At 38.7% G+C, this 20067-nt stretch overlaps 2 protein-coding genes across 8 annotated transcripts in view; one reads left to right on the top strand and one right to left on the bottom strand.

The window, feature by feature from the left end:
• Window positions 1–20067, top strand: part of setmar (SET domain and mariner transposase fusion gene) — a 180158-nt gene that overhangs the window by 37109 nt on the left and 122982 nt on the right. Inside the window, exon 4 of one of the 5 annotated variants that reach the window (XR_009506844.1) lies at window positions 2199–2349. The exons of the other annotated variants lie outside the window; for them this stretch is intronic. The gene's annotated coding sequence lies outside the window, so the exon portion shown is untranslated. The remainder of the gene's footprint in view (window positions 1–2198; window positions 2350–20067) is intronic. 5 annotated transcript variants of the gene reach the window in all.
• The window catches only part of sumf1 (sulfatase modifying factor 1), a 187806-nt gene continuing 174291 nt past the window's right edge, over window positions 6553–20067 (bottom strand). For 2 of the 3 annotated variants that reach the window (XM_059944389.1, XM_059944391.1), the window contains one exon: window positions 6553–7979. In XM_059944389.1, the coding sequence (XP_059800372.1) occupies window positions 7866–7979 (114 nt within the window). In that variant the 3' untranslated portion in view covers window positions 6553–7865. The other variant, XM_059944392.1, reaches the window with a different exon arrangement.

Raw genomic sequence — 20067 nt, 5'->3', positions numbered from 1 at the left:
CAGAAGCATTACCTGATGTGTTGGCTTATTAGTTATTTGCAAATGATATGCTAAGCAGGGTTCAGTGAGTCATGAGATGTGTATTTAAATCTCCACCCCACACCTCAAGAGAAATGTCTATCTAATCTAAGCATCTCTGTACAGTGTCATAGAGCCATACAGCACAGAAACAAGCTCTTCAGCTGAACTGGTCCATGCCTTCCAAGATTTCCATCTAAGTTAGTCCTATTAGCCTGTGTTTGGTCCAGATGGTCTAGATTTCCTGTCCAAGTATTTCCACACCCCTGGAAGATCAGGTAATGTACCTTTATGTCTTACAAGTAGGAGTACCACCTTTTGTATTGGAAAATCAGTTGATCCTAATATATGGCGGTGGAGAAGTGGGAGTTTTCTAAGACTTCTGGAAGGTTTTGTCCCTCCAACAATATCTAATCAAATTATCTATTGATTGTTGCTGTTTATGGGTCATTATCATTTATTAATTTTCTGTTGCAACATCGCAGCCATGACATAGACTTTTAAAATACTGAAATAAGCTAAACAGCTTGGCCTGTCGCAAGGTTGTCAAGGTATTGTGTGCAAGTAGTTCTTCACCAGGGTTGCATTGTCTACTCTGGGATACAAAGTCACAGTATCAAATCCAGAAACAACCAACTGGATAGATTCCAGCACAGGTTGGCATCTTGTGCAAAACAGCATTTCTTTAAAGTGAGATGAGGGCACAAGGAACAAATACATTGTTATATCAATGCAGAGCCACAAACAGACGTCGTTCAAATTCATTCTCATCTGGGCAGAAAGTTGATTTTAATGAGCTACCGTCACCTTCATTGATAATTTATCAGATGAAATTAAATTCTGTACTAATACCAACTTTAACATATTCTATCATCTCTATAATGCTTGTGTTTGCACATTTACTATGTGGGTTGGAGGAGCATTACAGTCCAGCTTGCATGAAAACATGAATTAAGAATGCACACAGTAGGAATTATCCCTTATGATTTGTATCCACTTGGTCCACAGCAACACTCTCTACCTCCAACCATAACCATACCAACAACAACTTTCCACCACTAGGTGCCTGATTTAGCAAAAGTATTTATCAGTTCAAGTTCAAGCTACAGTGGAAAATAAGAAGTACTGCATTTGCATTATAGGACAGAATGCATTCTTTAGGAGAATTGTAGTTGCAGAAAAGCCGAAGAGAAATGTGTGCAGATATAATCCAGGCACTGCTTTGAAGTCACCCATTCTGTCCTTTGTTCTTTGAACATTGTTTATTGAGCTCTGAAATTCCCTCCACGGAGTCTCTAAGATTTAAAAGTTTCCTCATTAAGCAGACTTCTGGTCAGCAGTTCTATTGTTTTATGCTTTAGCTCAGCCTCAGATTTTGATTGCTACGCCTCTGATTCATTGTTAAATGTTTTGTTTTGCTATGGGTACCATGTAACTTTCATTTTCTATTCAGAGTTAAATAGTAAAGACAAGAATCTTCGGAGGCAGACTGATGCACTATATTACTACTATTAGTGGGAGGGGGCAATTTATTTATATATTTATTGATATAATAAATATGGTTATCATAAGTATTCTAAAGTTTGACTTCATCAAAATTAATACCATATTTCCTCAGAGACACAAGAATTCATGTCAACACCTGAGTCCAAGCATTGCCATCTACTATTGTCCGAGTAAATATACTGTATTCCAATGTGCTGTGACAAGTACCTTTCATTGCTGCATTAATCATTACCTAATCTCTGTTACCTTCTTTAAACAAAAATATCAGAGTTAACAAAAAGATTACAAAAAAATTAGTAACAGAGCTCTGAAACACCTCGCAAAGGGAGGTCCTCTCTTACACCTTCTGGGAAACATTCTGTTGATTCCCAGCTTATGGGTTGTTCTGTAGTCCACCCTAATAAGTACCTGCAAATAGACTCTTGGCTTCTACATCAAGAACTACGGGGAAGGGTTGATAAGAATGACTAGGAGATTGAGGAGAGAATTACTTGTAAATATTAGGCATTCAATGACTTAAGTTCCACTATTTCTCAAAAAAATAGAACCAGTTCTGTAGGCCTCTGAAGAATAAGGTCAGATTGAAAGCCCATGAACTAAAAGAAACAGTGAATAGAAGATGTGTAAGAAACTCAGTAACTTGTTGATGGCCATCATATACTTTGTTTCATTAGCAAAGTTGAAGCCATCCATGGTCCAAAAACCAAAGAACCTCTGCCACGGAGAACCAAGAAAGGAGGTGAATTTATCGAGGACAGAGAGGCAGTCAAGGCCTATAGGAAGAACCACATTGAAGACCTCATCAACTGCAATACTGTATTTAATGTGAGTGCCCTTCATTCCATCTCACTGTAGTCAATTTTAACAAGCCTTGCTGAAGAACATACTGTATAGTTCAACAATCCCAAGTAAAAACAGAACAAGACCATAGGAGCAGATAGTGTCCTGCTGATGTTCTAAAGTCTTGGTAGTGAAGGATTTCAAGTATAGGTCCACCTCTGAGTAGCAGGATACAGCAGGGGACATCAGGTATGCTGTAGTGATGGACGTACAGGAAAGGAGAAAAATCTTTCCTTTCGTAATTATAAAGGGGTTTCCCTGCTGTCTGCCACAGGGAAGGTCATTGTCAAGGCCCTCTTCAATTGCCTTCTTCCAATGTACATGGAGTCTCTCCCTGAACTGCAGTGTGGATTCCACCCATCCAGTGGTATACTGAACATGATCTTCATCATGTGATAATTCTAATAAGGATGCAAGGAGCAGCACAATGCACCATGCATTACATTTTTTTCAATATTGCTCAAGCTTTTGACCCCATTAATTTGAAAGGATTGTGGAGTGTTATCCATGGAAATTCATCTGCTTCATGATAGCATGTAAGCCATGATACTAATCAACAAATGTGTAATGGAGCCAATCACAGTGAAGACTGATGGTAGACGAGGCTATATTACTGGTTTAACAGTTTTGCTGTTGAATCCACAATTCCAATGAACTACCTGTGGTAGTGGAGCTAATCTTCCAGATTCCAGTTACACTCAGTTGGCTGTGTTAGGCTCGCCATGTCATTAGTATTGCCAATGACAGACTCCCATTACAGAAGCTCCATCACGGGAAGACATTACCAGGTAAGTATAACAATAAAGAAATCAGGGATGTATTCAAAGCGTCCTTGATAAAATGCAGCATCCTAGACAACCCTGGGGAATCCCTGGCCTATGGCCATTCAAAGTGGAGGTGGAGATTTAGGGATAACTTTGTGAATCTTGAGTTTAATCTGCACAAACACAAATCTTGCTTAAATGGTATAAAGAATGCACCTGCTCCAAATACCAGCCTTTCCCACCACATCAGACACCTTCTGCTCCATGTGTGGAAGAGTCTATGCTCCAAGCATTAGCCTTAACAGTTCCATGACAATCAACAAACCCAGAGTGGAAACAAGTTTTCCTCAATCCCAAGGGACTACCTAAAAAGATTAGAGACACAAGAGACTGCAAATGTTGAACAATGGAGCAACACATGAAGCGTGAGAGGAACATAGTGGGTCACACAGTATCTATGGAAGGAAATGGGCGAAGTGAATCTGGTCCAGATGAAGAGTCTTGACCTGAAATGTTGACTGTCCATTTCCCTCCAAAGATGCTGCCTGAACCACTGAGTTCCTCCAGTGCTTTGTGTGTTACTTGAGAAAATTAGAAATGCTGATGTGGGAATTCACTATAGTAACAATCAACTGGAGCTTCATATAAATTTAATAATTTTAGTATAAACTATATAACCATATAACAATTACAGCATGGAAACAGGCCATCTTGGCCCTTCTAGTCCTTGTTGAATGCTTACTCTCACCTAGTTACACTTACCTGCACTCAGCCCATATCCCTCCATTCCTTTCCTGGCCATATACCTATCCAATTTTTTTTTAAATGACAAAATCGAACCTGCCTCTACCACTTCTACTGGAAGCTCGTTCCACACTGCTACCACTCTCTGAGTAAAGAAGTTCCCCCTCGCGTTACCCCTAAACTTTTGCCCCTTAACTCAACTCATGTCCTCTTGTTTGAATCTCCCCTACTCTCAATGGAAAAAGCCTATCCATGTCAACTCTATCTATCCCCCTCATAATTTTAAATAACTCTATCAAGTCCCCCCTCAACCTTCTATGCTCCAAAGAATAAAGACCTAACTTGTTCAACCTTCTCTGTAACTTAGGTGCTGAAACCCAGGTAACATTCTAGTAAATCTCCTCTGTATTCTCTCTATTTTGTTGACATCTTTCCTATAATTCGATGACCAGAACTGTACACAATACTCTTAAATTTGGCCTCACCAATGCCTTACACAACTTTAACATTACATCCCAACTCCTATACTCAATGCTCTGATTTATAAAGGCCAGCATACCAAAAGCTTTCTTCACCACCCTATCCACATGAGATTCCACCTTCAGGGAACTATGCACCATTATTCCAAGATCACTCTGTTCTACTGCATTCCTCAATGCCCTACCATTTACCATGTATGTCCTATTTGGATTATTCCTACCAAAATGTAGCACCTCACACTTATCAGCATTAAATTCCATCTTTCAGCCCACTTTTCTAACTGGCCTAAATCTCTCTGCAAGCTTTGAAAACCTACTTCATTATCCACAACGCCACCTATCTTAGTATCATCTGCATATTTACTAATCCAATTTAGCACCCCATCATCCAGATCATTAATGTATATGACAAACAACATTGGACCCAGTGCAGATCCCTGAGGCACACCACTAGTCACCGGCCTCCAACCTGACAACAGTTATCCAACACTACTCTCTGGCATCTCCCATCCAGCCACTGTTGAATCCATTTTACTACTTCAATATTAATACCTAATGATTGAACCTTCCTAACTAACCTTCCATGTGAAACCTTGTCAAAGGCCTTACTGAAGTCCACATAGACACATCCACTGTTTTACCCTCATCAACTTTCCTAGTAACCTCTTCAAAAAATTTAATAAGATTTGTCAAACATTACCTTCCATGCACAAATCCATGTTGACTGTTCCTAATCAGACCCTGTCTATCCAGATAATTATATATACAATCTCTAAGAATACTTTCCATTAATTTACCCACCACTGACATCAAACTTACAGGCCAATGATTGCTAGGTTTACTCTTAGAACCCTTTTTAAACAATGGAACCACATGAGCAATACGCCAATCCTCCGGCACCATCCCTATTTCTAATGACAACTGAAATATTTCTGTCAGAGCCCTGCTATTTCTACACTAACTTCCCTCAAGGTCCTAAGGAATATCCTGTCAGAACCTGGAGACTTATCCACTTATATATTCTTTAAAAGCGCCAGTACTTCCTCTTCTTTAATCATAGTTTCCATAACTACCCTACTTGTTTCCCTTACCTTACACAATTCAATATCCTTCTCCTTAGTGAATACCGAAGAAAAGAAATTGTTCAAAATCTCCCCCATCTCTTTTGGCTCTGCACATAGTTGTCCACTCTGATTCTCTAAGGGACCAATTTTATCCCTCGCTATCCTTTTGCTATTAATATAACTGTAGAAACCCTTTGGATTTATTTTCACCTTACTTGCCAAAGCAACCTCATATCTTCTTTTAGCTTTTCTAATTTTTCTTAAGATTCTTTTTACATTCTTTATATTACTTGAGCACCTCATTTACTCCATGCTGCCTATATTTATTGTAGATATCTCTTTTTCCAAACCAAGTTTCCAATATCCCTTGAAAACCATGGCTCTCTCAAACTTTTAACCTTTCCTTTCAACCTAACAGGAACATAAAGATTCTGTACCCTCAAAATTTCACCTTTAAATGACCTCTATTTCTTTATTACATCCTTCCCATAAAACAAGTTGTCCCAATCCACTCCTTCTAAATCCTTTCGCATCTCCTCAAAGTTAGCCTTTCTCCAATCAAAAATCTCAGCCTTGGGTCCAGTCCTATCCTTCTCCATAATTATATTGAAACTAATGGCATTGTGATCACTGGACCTGAAGTACTCTGCAACACATATCTCTGTCACCTGACCTATCTCATTCCCTAACAGGAGATCCTAAATAAGACCCATATATAAAAACATATCAAATAATTTTTTTTAAGTTCCAGGAAGGAAACTTAAAGTTTTGGTAGATTTTTTTGAGTAGCCATCTTTATAGCAAAGGATTGTAGCATAATTATAATAATTACTGTATGTGGTTTATTTCTTACTGTGGCACAGGAAAGGATAAGGAGTGACTTTCTGTGTTACAGTAGTTGTATGATTTTCGGGTGAAGATTCTGTATGATTTTCCATCCCAAATTAAATATGACACAAATTCAAACTTAAACAAGTTGGTGTTGGAATAGTTTGATCAGTAAATCCTCTCTTTGAGTTCTAATATTAACTTCCCTTAAAGCATTCTAAGAATACTCTTGTAATTAGTTTCTCTGTCATAGATCTTGAGAATCAATAGATTTAAGCATGACTTCTGAATAAAGACAAAGACATGATATTATGAAATCATTCATCTTTAATAATATAAAACCCAGTTCCCAATAGATAAAAGTACATAGATGAATCTGATATTTTACACTCTTAGCAAACTTCTACAGACTTACTTTTGGTAGGGTTTTCATTGTACCTGTGTACATGTATTTGTGTATATGATAATAATCTTGACTTTGAGATTAACTAGAAATTAAATGTGAACAACAGCCAAGGTGATGGCCACATTGGTGATTCTGCACTGTATGTTAATAGTAATTTAGATTTATCATTGAACCTCAATTCCTGATAGACCATAATTACTGTTTCATTGTAAAACTATCCATGAAGAATTGCTTCCGCTTTATTGGTTAAAATATTGTCAAATTTTAAAACCATGTCCTAAACATTTCCTGAGATCACAATTCTTGTCCCTGTCACCTGAGGTTGGTGAACCATGCTGGGACTAGGAACTTGTTGGCAATCATCATCACTAAGTACTAGAACACTCACCTCTTAATCCAAAAATATGTGTTTTACCCCCCAGATTTGGGCATATAATCCAATTGGTTCAACAGGGATTACTGGTGCCAGCTTTTAGATATTTTGGACCATAATGATGTGTCCTTGGGTTGATGTAAAAAATATCTTCACCAGTTTATCTGTTAAAAGAAGCAGCAAAGTTCAGCTTATAGTTATTCTTCAACCAAACATTGCAATCTTTGTGATTCTTCGGTGAACAAATTGACTTTTATTTACCCTGCATTATTAGTGACAATATTTAAAAAATCCTCTTCAGCCAGGAATATAGTTTAGACATGCAAAGGGCAGTATGTCAGATCTAATCTTGTTTGGCTTAGATTTACCGGTTGTAAAACCATCAATAAAACAAGCAAATCTTCACTGGACCATTTGATATCAGGGTCAAATGAAGAGGCTTTGCTCTGTTTTCATTGTAAAGGTTTGGGCAAAAAATGGTTTAAAACTTATTTAATGTGTTATTCCAGATTGTGATCTATGATTGACTATGTTTCTGAGCAACAGAATTAATTTTATTGCAATATTACTAAAGGCATAATCCTACTTGAGAGTGTTGCAGTGCCAGTGAAATTGCTAACAGACTTTCTTGGCTTTTCTGCATTCTACCTTTAAACTTATAACATCTAATCAGAAATATCAGTGATTAGGGTATAACCAGTTTATGGGTCACCCAGTACACTTCGGCTGCTGGTTTCTGTAAAGGCAAGTCCATTCAACATGTATCATGTGCATTCTCCTTTTGGGGAGAGCTGTTCCTTCGATTTGGTCCTTGGGTTCCAGACAATTCTCCAGGAACCTGCTTCATTTAAGGTAATCTGGCAAAACATCGGCAGCACAGCGGAAACCCAGGTTGGAGGCAGAACTGTCAGGTGTGTTCTGACTTCGAGCAGCACAGCGGTATCTATAGCAATAGGACTAAATAGGAATCAGAACATTAGAGATGGATAAATGATGGATTTTGTGCACTGTGAGTGTACATCTGTGATTCACTCCTACTCTTGTCAAGACATGAAGCTCCTGTTTAGCTAGCTCCTCAAAAATTCACCAATGGATCCTTCAGATTTTTAGTCTGTGCATACCAGATCATAACAGCACCATTTGTTTAAACAAAAACTCCGGTTCTTTTACCAATTAGTTTGAATCTGTGCCCAGAATTGGACACAGAACTCCAGCTGTCGTCTTTGCATTGATTTGTAAAGGTTTTACATAACCTCTCTGATTATGCATTCTGTGCTTCCAGTTTAATTTTAAAAGCTCTTATTAACTTACCGTGCTGTCTTTGCAGACGTGAACCTGTAGTTCTGTGTACTTTTGCTAAAATTGTAGAATTTATAGAATGCATAACCCTGAAAATTGTGATTATGAAGTTGAAGCTGATTGTAGAGAGAGATGAAAAATGGAATTTTGGAACCACTGTTTGATAGGAATATAGGAACACAGTGAGACAATCCAAGTTGCTTTACAGTTAAGCTGATTACAGCTGGTCTGGATTTCTAGTCCTTTTACCTGCTTCAGCTGCTTCCTAACAATACCCACTAATCACACGTCTGTAAATTCCAAGTGACGTCCTGAAGCTTTTACAGGAGGGGGAGTTCAGGATTATATTATTCATTGTGAGAGAAACAGTTTGTAATTTCTTTCCTAAATGGCCAGGCTCTGATTTTAACAATTTTTCCTTGTTCTTGATCCCATTATCAGAAGAAGTAGTTTCTCTGTATCCACCCAATCAAATTATAAATGGCTCAATTGTACTATCCCTTAATTTTCAACATTCAAGAGAATAGAGGCTATGTTTCTGTAATGCTTCCTGCTAATTTCACCCTCTGAATCTAAATTGTTGTGCTGCTAGAGGCATGTGGAGACCTGAGTAAAGAGCTGAACTCACACAACTTCTTAACTGCTGTAAGCCATGATGGATTAAATTAATTATGCCCCTCAATTGTAGTATAGAGGATATCTGGAACCGTGAAACTGTTTGTCTTGATAAAGCAATTCAGTTTAGGTGCGGGGGTGGGGTAGAGGGGGAGTTGTGAATTGAGATTTAAGGACCAAAAGTGATGAATTTTTATTAGAAAGTATTAAGGAGCAAGGAACCAAGGTCAGATGCAGTGCCACCATGACCAAAACAAGAGTTGAGTGAATGGACAAACTCACTGGCTCAGACAGCATCTCTGGAGAGAAATAAAGAGCCGATGTTTTGGGCCAAGACTTCCATCAGATGCTGCCTGACCTGCTGAGTTCCTCCAGCATTTTATGTAGATTACTCTGGATTTCCAGCATCTGCAGAATCTCTTGCATTGAATGTGATGGCTCACATAAATGGCCTTTTGACCACAGCCACTTGGAGAAAACCTTGAACTAACACTAGGACATTGACCATAAGAGTCAGGAACACAGATTGAAACTGCATTGAAGTACTGCATGCAGTTCTGGTCACCCAATTACAGAACTGACAACAATGCTTAGGAGAGCATGCAAAAGAGGTTCACCAGGATGCTGCCTGGATTAGGAAGTATGAGTTATAAGGAGAGATTGGACAAATTTAGATTTTTACCTCAGAGGCAGAGGGGAGAACTGATAGAGGTTTATAGTCAGATAGTTTAACATAGATAGAGTAAGAGTCTTTTTCTCAGGATAGAATCATCAAATATGAGGGGGCATAGCTTTAAGGTGAAAGGGGAAAGTTTAGAAGAGATGTGTGGTGTAAGTTGCCTGGAATTTGCTGCTGGAATGGTGTTGGAAGCAGACATGTGAGAGACCTTAAGTATTTAGACAAGCACATGAATATGTAGGGACTGGAGGGATATGAGCCATGTTCACAGATAGGTTTATTTTAACTTAGCATCATGGTCAGCACAGCTATTATGGATCAAAGAGCATATTCTTCAGCTGTGCTGTTACTATGTTCTAATTGTAGGGAGCTAGTGATAAAATATTTGGTACCTATCCCTGGTTTTGACAGTGTGCTTCTCCTTGTGGGAGATAGCCTTCTTGCAGTTCCTATATTGTGTTTTAGGCAGAACTACAGACTCTGTTCATTGACTACAGTTCAGTGATCAACATCTAAAAAATTAACCATCCTTCATCCCAGCTAAATTCATGATCAAGCTTAGACACCATTGGTAGATCTCAGTCAGTGAGGATTGTTAACAACATCTCTCCTCACTGATCTTCAACATATATATGCCTTAAGGCTGTGTGTTTGGTTCCTTGCTCCACTCTCAACATACCATGACTATGTGGCTAAGTACATCTCCAATGCCATCTTCAAATTCACCGATGACACTCCCATTGTTGGACAAATCACAGGCAGTGATGAGTTAGCTTACTGGAGCAAGATATGTCACCTAGTTGAGTGACAACAACCTCTTGCTCAACATCAGCAAAACTAAAGAGCTGATTATTGACTACAAGTTTGGGAAGGAAGGTGAACATGCAGCAGTCTAACTGAGTCAGCAGCTTTAATTTCCTGGACATACTGTTTGATTTGTCCTGGGCTCAGCACATTGATGCAATCAAAGTGAGTGTGCCAACGTCCGTACTTTCTTAGGAAGTTAAGGAGGTTTGGCATGTCACCAAACACTCAAACAAACTTTTACAGTTGTCCTGTTGAAAGTATCTTGATTGGTTGTATGGTCTGGTATGACAATTCAAATACACAAGAACATAACAAGCTGCAGAGAACAATGGATTCTGTCCAATACATCATTGGCACATCCCTCCCCATCATCAGGAGGTGCTGCCTCAAGATGGCAATAGTTAGCATCAAAGATCCCACACCACCTGGTTCAAGAATACTACTTACCTTTGCCCATTTAGTTCTTGCACCTCCCAGCAAAACCCTATTCACTACAGTTTAGCAACACTATATTATTTTACACTAAAATACACTTTGTTTCCTATCTTCCCAATTATGTCCTTCATTATAAACATTATGTATATATTTCTCTTGTGAATGTTGCAGTAATTAAGTTTTTCATTGCACCTGTGCTTACTTTTACATATAACAATAAACTTGACTAGAGACACTAGAATAGAGATAATACCATTTATACAATGAGATATGGCCAGAAAATTGTGGACTTTATATTTAGCTAAAGATAATCATCTGATGATTACTTATATAAATGCTGAATCATTATTTATGTAACTTTTTTCACAAAAAATCATTCTTTAATTCATGCTTATATTATTCAAAAAGTTCACTGTATAAAACACATTATAACTTTGTGTATGTGTTTGTGTTCAAAACAAGATGCAGTTGGCACAATCAGTAGATGCCCCCAACAGCCAGATAACTGAAAAGGCAGAATACATATTGGGAAAATTTACACTGTATTCTAATAATGAAATAGTATTTAAATATACATTCCAATAAAATCTTAATTTTAACTTCTGGAAATCCTAAGCCACTAAGACATGTTGGTGTTCGATCTTCCTCTGAATGCTTTCATCAATGGTATGGCCTGAAGAAAAAGGAGACTACTGGTTTTCTGGTGTTGAGGCCTTCAAAGGGATAAATGCTGTCTCAGCCTGTAGAACTAAATATAGAAAATTCACAGCTTTTCTTTGAAAATAACTTCAGCAGCGCTTTCCTATTTATAATGCAAATTGTATTTTTAGCTAACACATTAAAATAGTTTCATTTTTGAAACAATGAACCAACGTAAATGCACATTGACTATTATTTTACTACCTTCACTGAATAATGCTGTAAGATCCTTCCAGCTACCATGGCTTACCAATCTATCAGGCTAAATGTCAAAGGGCATAAACAAATGTAATGGAAAGAATCTAAATGACCAATTACTTTAAATCTAATTTGAATAGTTCTGTGTGGAAAAACATCAGCCGGTAACGATGTCTCTTTTTCGCAGCTGAACATTTGGTTTCCTGTCAGGTTTTTCCAACACACTCTTATCATGATTAGGCTACAAATAGACTTCTATCTGAAACTGGCCTGATGTAGTGCATTTAAAATAAAAGCAAACTTCAGTGGGATTTTCTTTTCGGTTAAAGCTTGAAGCCAAAACCAACACACTTCACTGCACCCTAACAGCATGAAGATAATTGCTGAAAATTAGATCATTAATTAAGCTATACTCCGCTGTAAGAGTTCCACTTTGTGCTAATGTGACATTTAAATCCCTAGAAGTTTGGCACTGCTTAGATTTTCCAAGTATTTGCTGGAATTATACACTGAAAAAGAAAGAAAACACTTTTCGAGTGAAACACTCAATTGTTTCAGTCTGGCCTGTTTCTGGTGAACTCACAACAAAATAATTTTACCCTTCAGATATCCTAGAAACAGAACACTGTTGGCAATGGTGCACTGGGTGAAAGAAGAAAGATCTTTTAGGACCTCAAAAGATGTTTTAAATCAATAAAGAACTTCTGTGACAATTCACTGTGATAACACAACAGTCAACTTGTGAACAGAAAGCCCCATAAACAAAGTTGTGATAATGGGCCCGATGATCTATTTCAGAACTGATTGTTGAATTTTGGCCAGGTTCTTAGGGATAATTCTGATGCTCTTGTTCAAATTAGTGACATGGGGTCATTAGCATCCACCTGGGCGAGTAGACATGGTGACACATTCATACTTTATCCTGAGTCTACCTCTGTGTAATACTCTTAGCCTTGCATTTGGGAGCCCAGTTAAAGTATCAGTGATCATCCCCACTTCAGACCCCCCCCCCCCCCCGGAACAAAGATCATTTACGAGGCAGCTGAATGAAGTTGGGCTTTGTGACTTTGTCACAGTATCCATGGGTTGAGATCATGGTTGGAGTGGACTCTATTTACTCTATCTATTTTCTGTGCAAAGTCTGATTCCAGTCTGTGGTGAATTTTCCCCCTTGTTTTCCTTGTTTACCATAACCTATTTTAGAGATTTACTTCTATCGTGTCTTCTTGATGCCTCATTCCATCAGATGATGCTTTAAAACAGGGGTTCCCAAACATTTTTATGCCATGGACAAATACCATTAAGGAAGAACCCCAGGTTGAGAACATCTGCATTAAAGTCAAGAGCAGTTATTGTCATGTCATTCTGAAATTCAGCTCTCCAATCCAAATTTGAACCAAGGCTGTAATAAAGTTTACTGTCCTCAGTGAGTCCTGGGTGAACACTGTGACTACAATTGGCGTCCACTTTATTAGGCACAAATACAAATATCTCATCAGCCAATCATGTGGCAGCAACAGAATACATAAAAATCATGCAGACATGGTCAAGAGGTTCAGTTGTTGTTCAGACCTACCATCAGAAGGGGGAAGAAATGTGATCTAAGTGACTCCGACCATTGAGTAATTGTTGGCGTCAGACAGGATGGTTTGAGTATCTCAGAAACTGTAGATCTCCTGGGGTTTCCATGCACAACTGTCTTTAAAGTTTACAGAGAATGGTGTAAGAAAAAATGCAGCGTGTGGCAGTTCTGTGGGTGAAAATGTATTGTTAATAAGAGGTCAGAGGAGAGTGGCCAGATTGGTTCAGGCTGACAAGAAAGCTTATACTTCTGTGTAATGAGGGATGAATGTTGATCAAGTTATTGGGTGATCAATTCCGTACTTGTTCTTGCTATTATCATAGGGTATGATCTTTATAACAGAGTGAATGAATTAGTTGTCACAAAAATGGAGGGACTTTTGTCCCAATCTGGAAAGATGAACAAGGATCTATCTTTGTTATTTCAAACTAGCCTTCCACATCTTTATTTATTTAGCGATACAGCACAGAACATGCTGGAAGGGCCTGTTCCACGCTGTATCTTTAAATAAATAAACATAATACTAATGATTTGTCTTTTGCTTCTGCACTTGTCTGCTTTCTGTTTTCTGTATTTGCTTTGTGGATGATTTTGCAAGTGTGCTGTTGTTTATTTCTTTCTTCAAGTTGGTAATCTAAGATCCAGGCTCCTTTCTAAGCTATGTTTTATTCCAGGCATACAGGACCTGTTAGGATTTGGTCCAGAAATTGTATCACATAGTGCAGTGGCTTTGTGTACTGCAGAATGGTATAATTAAAAATCTTGGTGCAGGAGCACTTCCCATGGAAAATAGATGTGGCTTCTGTCTGCTGGCCATGACTTGTACATCACATTGTGAAATCATTTGTGCATAATAGTTAATACAGCTGGGCACTGCTAACAGCTATGGATAACTTGGCTGGGAAGTTCCTGTGATCTGGAGCTTCCCACTGCTCTCTGCTCTTTTTCCTCCCAAATGCTTATCCACTACTAATTCACTGGCGAATGATCTTCTCCTATCTCCTGCAACCACTAAGCCTCTTCCTCCTCTGTTTATAGTACTGGGAAACCAGGCAGCTGTGGGGATGGAGAGGTGAGGAATAAATGTTCTGCTTTTTATTTTGCTTGTAAGTCATCTACCCAGAAAACCTTCTCACATCACATCCAGTACTAACATGCAGAGAAGCTTGACAGCAACCAGTATGGGTCAAAATAACATGTGTACATAACGTATCCTCCCCCCCCCCACCCCACACTTTACCGATTTCTACTGTTTCCTAAACACAGCCCAGCTGCTGAACTATTAACATTCCATGGAGTAATCATCAAATTCAACCAACAACAAAAAACATTTTTTTCTAAACTAGGGGAAGAGGATAGATTGGCTCTATAAACCTAGGGATTATTCTGCCTCATGTGCTGAGGTTCAGTGAATAAACTAAAGATTCAATCCGTCTGGAGGCCGCCCGTTTCTGTGAGGGTACCAACAACCTGGGGATGACGCCAAGGCCACTTTAACTCTCGGTGATGTATGTATAGATCCCAGCTTGGGTACTGCATTGTCAGTATGGAGCACCTCAGAAAGCAAAGCTGATGGAAGACGAATGGCCTTGCTAATAAAGGACTGGTGTATGATGATTTGGACTGCCAAGCAGGTCACCTAGAATATCTGGGGATGGAGGCCGCATTACAAGGGGCAGTAGAATTTCAGGGGGTTTAAAGTGCAAAGGCAAGGTTCTAACAGCCTTCATGCTGTTAACTAGCTTGGTGAATACAGTTATATCTGTGTCTCTTTTTACTATTTGTTTAGGACCGGATGACACAATTAGAGTCTGTTCCAAATGTTCCACCATGAACGGAGTGGCAAGTTACCTCTCAAATTCCATTTTGAGACCTTTCAGTTCTGCCTCTACCTCTTCCACCGACAAAAGCACTCCAGTTTGTGAACTCTTCTTGTTGGCAGTGAGAATGGACAACAGTGGTTTCACATCCACATTTGCTTTTCACAGTGTTTCTAATATCAATCTTCTTTATTGATCTCCTTATTATCTTCTCATGATGAAATGGGAGCAAAGTAGTTTCCAAGCTGTGAAACAGGTATTGGGATCCTCTGCAAGTCTCAAGTTCTTCATGTGGGGTAGACCGTGGTCTACTGGAGTGACTGCCTGGTCTACTTAACTTACTTGAAAACCACTGACTTAACTGGCTGGATTACACTGATCCTTCACCTAGCACCTCTTCAATCATCAATGCTAGTCCAGGTACACTTTTCTCCAAGTTGAAGGGCTCACTGAAGTCCCCCAAGCCTTCTTCCTGGGGAACACCTTTGTCAGCTTCTGATGCATAAACAGTAGATACCTCTGCTTGGGTAACACCATTGCATTCTACGCCTTCTTAAGAGTTTCTGATCACTTCCTCCACCTCTTTGCCCTTCACAGATCCTCCAATAGCACTTTTATCATCAATGCCCGTCAGCTCTATTGCTTCTGATTGATTAACGGGGCCAGCAGAAAACCATACTGCTTTCTTTTCAGTATAGGAATCACATTGCTTACACTCACCAACACAGTTGCCATCGCCAAGCTCTCTTTTAAAGTGCTTTTCCTTGTAGTCTCATCTTCCATCTGTCATGCAAGTCTTTATCTCTGCCATCACAATCAAATGTTCTTGATGTTGTTATGCATCCACTTTCAATTCTTCATTGAATACTTTTGCATGTTTCTTCTTGTAGACCAGTGCTCCCACCAATCAAGTGCACAATGTGCCATTTGAATTTGAGCTGCTTCAACTGCAAGTGGCCGAGAAGTGCTGGATAACTACCTTTAACAATGCACAGTGGAAATTTCTTTCTCATTATCAATCTGCACTAACAGATACTACTCCCCACAACCTCATTAGTCAGCCTTGCTCTTTCTGGGGTGAGATGCTGAAATTTCTCCTTGTAAACTGTCTCTGACACCAGTGATACTACAGCACCCGTGGCTGTATCCAACCATGGAGTCACCCAAAAGACGTCTTTGTGTCCTAAAACAGACAAACATGCGAAGCTTCTTCAACCACAGATTGAGTCAATCAGTCTGTCCTCGGTATGCTCCATCTTATTCACATGCTTTTTGTGTTTTTCCAAAAGTTATTTTTCTTTCTTACAGTGTTTTTGCCTGACAACATCTTTTTCTTTCTTGGGCATGTTCAGTATGTCCCTTTTTACCATAGATCTGGCAATACTAGCATTCCTTATACCACTGTTCTTTTGCTGAATGCCCAATTTTGCCACAACAGTAACATTGATTGCCAATAGTTGCCTTATTCTTGAAGTCAGTAGAAACTTTATGAATTAGGGAAGATGTGCTTAATAGGTGTGCTTCTTTAGCTGCCATGGCCATAGATGTACTAATCTCATTTGCCTTCTGTAATGGTAGTCTGTCTTCTGTAAGCAAATGTTTCTGAATTGCCTCACTATGCAGACCATTTATGAGTCTATCACATAATGTGTCATTCAGCGACTGCCCTAAATCACAGTATTCAGATGAGTGCTTCAGTACCACCACAACCTGTAAAGTAGACTTGCCTTTCTCTCGATTCCTTTTATGAAACCTCAACTTCTCAGCAATAATCAAAAGTTTAGGTGAATAGTGGCCCTTTAAGAATTGAACGATGTACTCATAAGACTTATTGCCAGGCTTGGCAAGTTGCAATAGATTGCATAATAAATTAAATGTTTTTACATCTGTCACAGACAGAAAAGTTTGAACACAATATCTGAAAGTTGATTTCCTAGTGCAAAATATTCAAATTTTCCAGCAGATGAAATTCATTGCTTTGTCATTTAATCATACCTCCAAACATTGTCACCATTTTCAAACACAATCACATTCCAGATAGATTAATCAGTCTTATCTCTCTCTCTCTCTCATTTGTTTTATGTAATTGTCTTGTTCTCGTTCTTTGCCCTCGGGTTCTTCGCTCTCCACACTTGCTGTGGCAGTTTTCTCATGGTGTGCAGCACCTTCTTTTATACAGTGGTAGACTGCCACCATTGCACATAGACTTTTCTTGCTGGACAGGACAAACAATAAATAACATGCGAGAACTTGTCACCTAGTTACAGGCGTTACGGTTGTGGTACTGGGAAGATGGGTGGCCGTGAATAACAGACATGATAGATGGAGAAGTAAGGAACAAAAATGTGCTGCTGTTTATTTTACATATAAGTCATCTACCCAGAATTCCCTCCCACATTATCATAAGACCTGTATATAACTGCCATCAATGTCCTTTTACCTTTGCAGTTTCTTAACTCAACCCACAAGGATTCAAAATCTTCCGATCCTATGTCACATCTTTCTGCTGATTTGATGCCATTCTTTATCAGTAGAGCCACACCACCCCCTCTGCCTACTTTCCTATCCCTCCGATATAATGTGTAACCTTGGACATTTAGCTCCCAACTATAACCATCCTTCAGCCACGATTCAGTGATGGGCACAACATCATACATTCTGTATGTAAAACATGGGGATGCTTGATGGCAACCTGGAAGGGTTAAAATATACACGATACATTACATCTTCCAATTTCAGTCCGGGTCCCAAAGTCCTCGTCTTCAGCATGACTAGTCCATTGTCCAACATTTCCTCCATACCCACGATAACAGGACACTGTTGAAGGGTGAGCTTTAAGCAAGTTTCCACCTGCAAGGTCCGACTCATTGTGTCCAATCCCTTGGGCTCCATGTGCATTGAAAAATAGATGCCAAGGCTTTCAGAGTGTAAGGTATTTTATAAATAAAGATGCAAATAATTTAACCTCATTTGTTTCTTTTGTGTCCACCTCATAAAAATATAGTACTGAAATAGGTAAACTTTCTTATAAAATCCATAAGCATTTGTGTGTGTATCTCTATAAAAATGTAAACTGTTTTAATATTTTCATTGAACATTAGAATTTGAATTATAATCGAGTGCAGTCTTATTTGTGTAAATCAGGAAAAATAAATAATATTGCAAGAAAATCACAGATGTGGAAGACAAATTGCCTATCTTAATTCATTCATCCAGATTGGCACACTATTTTGTACCACTTAATTAATTGTAGCTTATGACATGAATATTATTTTTTGTGATTATGGCACGGGAGAATTAGTACATTACAATTTCTTGGCCTTTGTCTCCAAAAGGCTGAACATCAGCGGTAATATTGGGTGCAAGAATGGGCAGGTGACTGCTCACTACATTGTACTGATGTGGCACATGAAACAGGGCAAGGCATTGGTTACATTGACTTTAAAAGTATTTATCCTCTTCCTTTCCTGTGGATAACTGTTTCGCTTTTCTCTTTGCTAATATAGCTGATGCTACAACACTGCTTGGGTTGAATCACAAGTGAATTCTAGATAAACCTGCATTCTTAACTTAAGCCAACAAGATTTTAGTGCCTTCCCCACACGAGACTCATACTGCAGTCTAAATTTCCAACAGATTTAAATTGCTTTTCATAAAAAAAACTCATTCTGCAAAGCCAGCAGTTTGCCTTTGATTGCCTGATGCAGGCTTGGAACACAGGATTATAGGCCGTAAAAGATCATCTATCCCCTATTTTTAATCTTTCTTCCAAACCAATTTAATTACCTTTATCATTTGTTGATATCCAAAAATAAGACTGTTGCATTTTCAGATTTAATTTACAATCCAAATTACACTTGTGGATAAAAATAATCAATCCCTTGAGCTTTTCATATCAATTGATGTACCTAATGACACTCAAGGACATTGACAGTAGTTAGTTATAAGTTTGGGAATATAACTTAAAATATGAGTATTTCAATTAGAAAGCATACCATTATATTGCATAGGCTTTCAAAGATGTAAAAGGTTAAAATGTACAGCAATTTAAAATTATATTGAATTACTGATCACGTACACACTGTTCTTAATGGAATGTTTGTATCTTTTTGTCATAATTTAAATGGTACTGAGTTATGGGGACATTATTTCAATAGTAGCAGCAAGAGCATCAGATGAGATTAATAAGTGAGCTGGACAATAATAGTTACGAGGCCAGTGAAGAATCATTGGGGAAACAAGTTTGAATTGAACTGCTCACTCTCTATGAGTCATTCTTTGGAATGAAAAGCAAATGATCTGGTAATTTCCAGGACTGACATGGCCACTCCCAGGACTGAAGAGTGAATTAAATGGTCATCTTGAGGTGTAAAGTCGTGAGTGAACTCGTCAGTCTGAGGTGAAGATCTGATGTCCAAGTGAACTGGCCACTTTGTGATCAAGACTTCGGGTGAACAAATCACACTGATTGAGATTCTGAACGAGTCGCTCAGTGGTCAAGAGTTCATTTGTCATGGTCACACTAAGGTCAAAAGTCTGAGTAAACTGGTCATTTTGATATCATAAGTCTAAATTAACATGGTAATTTTGTGGTTAAGATGTCAAGCGAACTGGTTACTCTGAAGTCTAGTATCTGAGTGAACCAGACATTCTGAGGTCAAGAGTCCAAGTGAACTGGTCACTTTAATGTCAAAGGCCCAACTGAATTAGTGACTGACGTTGTGATTTGGAGTGGATTAGTCATGAAAGGTGTCTGAAAGGTCAGTCAACTTACTATTGTAGAAAATTAAGTTAACCTGTCACTCTAAGGTCAAGAGCCCAAGTGACCTGATCATCCTAGGTCGTGTGTTCAAGTGAACTAGTCATTCTCAACTTGAAGGTCAAACTGAATCATTTACTTTGAGGTTGAGG

This window comes from Hypanus sabinus, chromosome 19 (genome assembly GCF_030144855.1).
Source record: "Hypanus sabinus isolate sHypSab1 chromosome 19, sHypSab1.hap1, whole genome shotgun sequence".
NCBI lineage: Eukaryota > Metazoa > Chordata > Chondrichthyes > Myliobatiformes > Dasyatidae > Hypanus > Hypanus sabinus.
The sequence above is the reverse complement of the archived record's forward strand: the minus strand, read 5'-3'. Positions and strand labels throughout refer to the sequence as shown.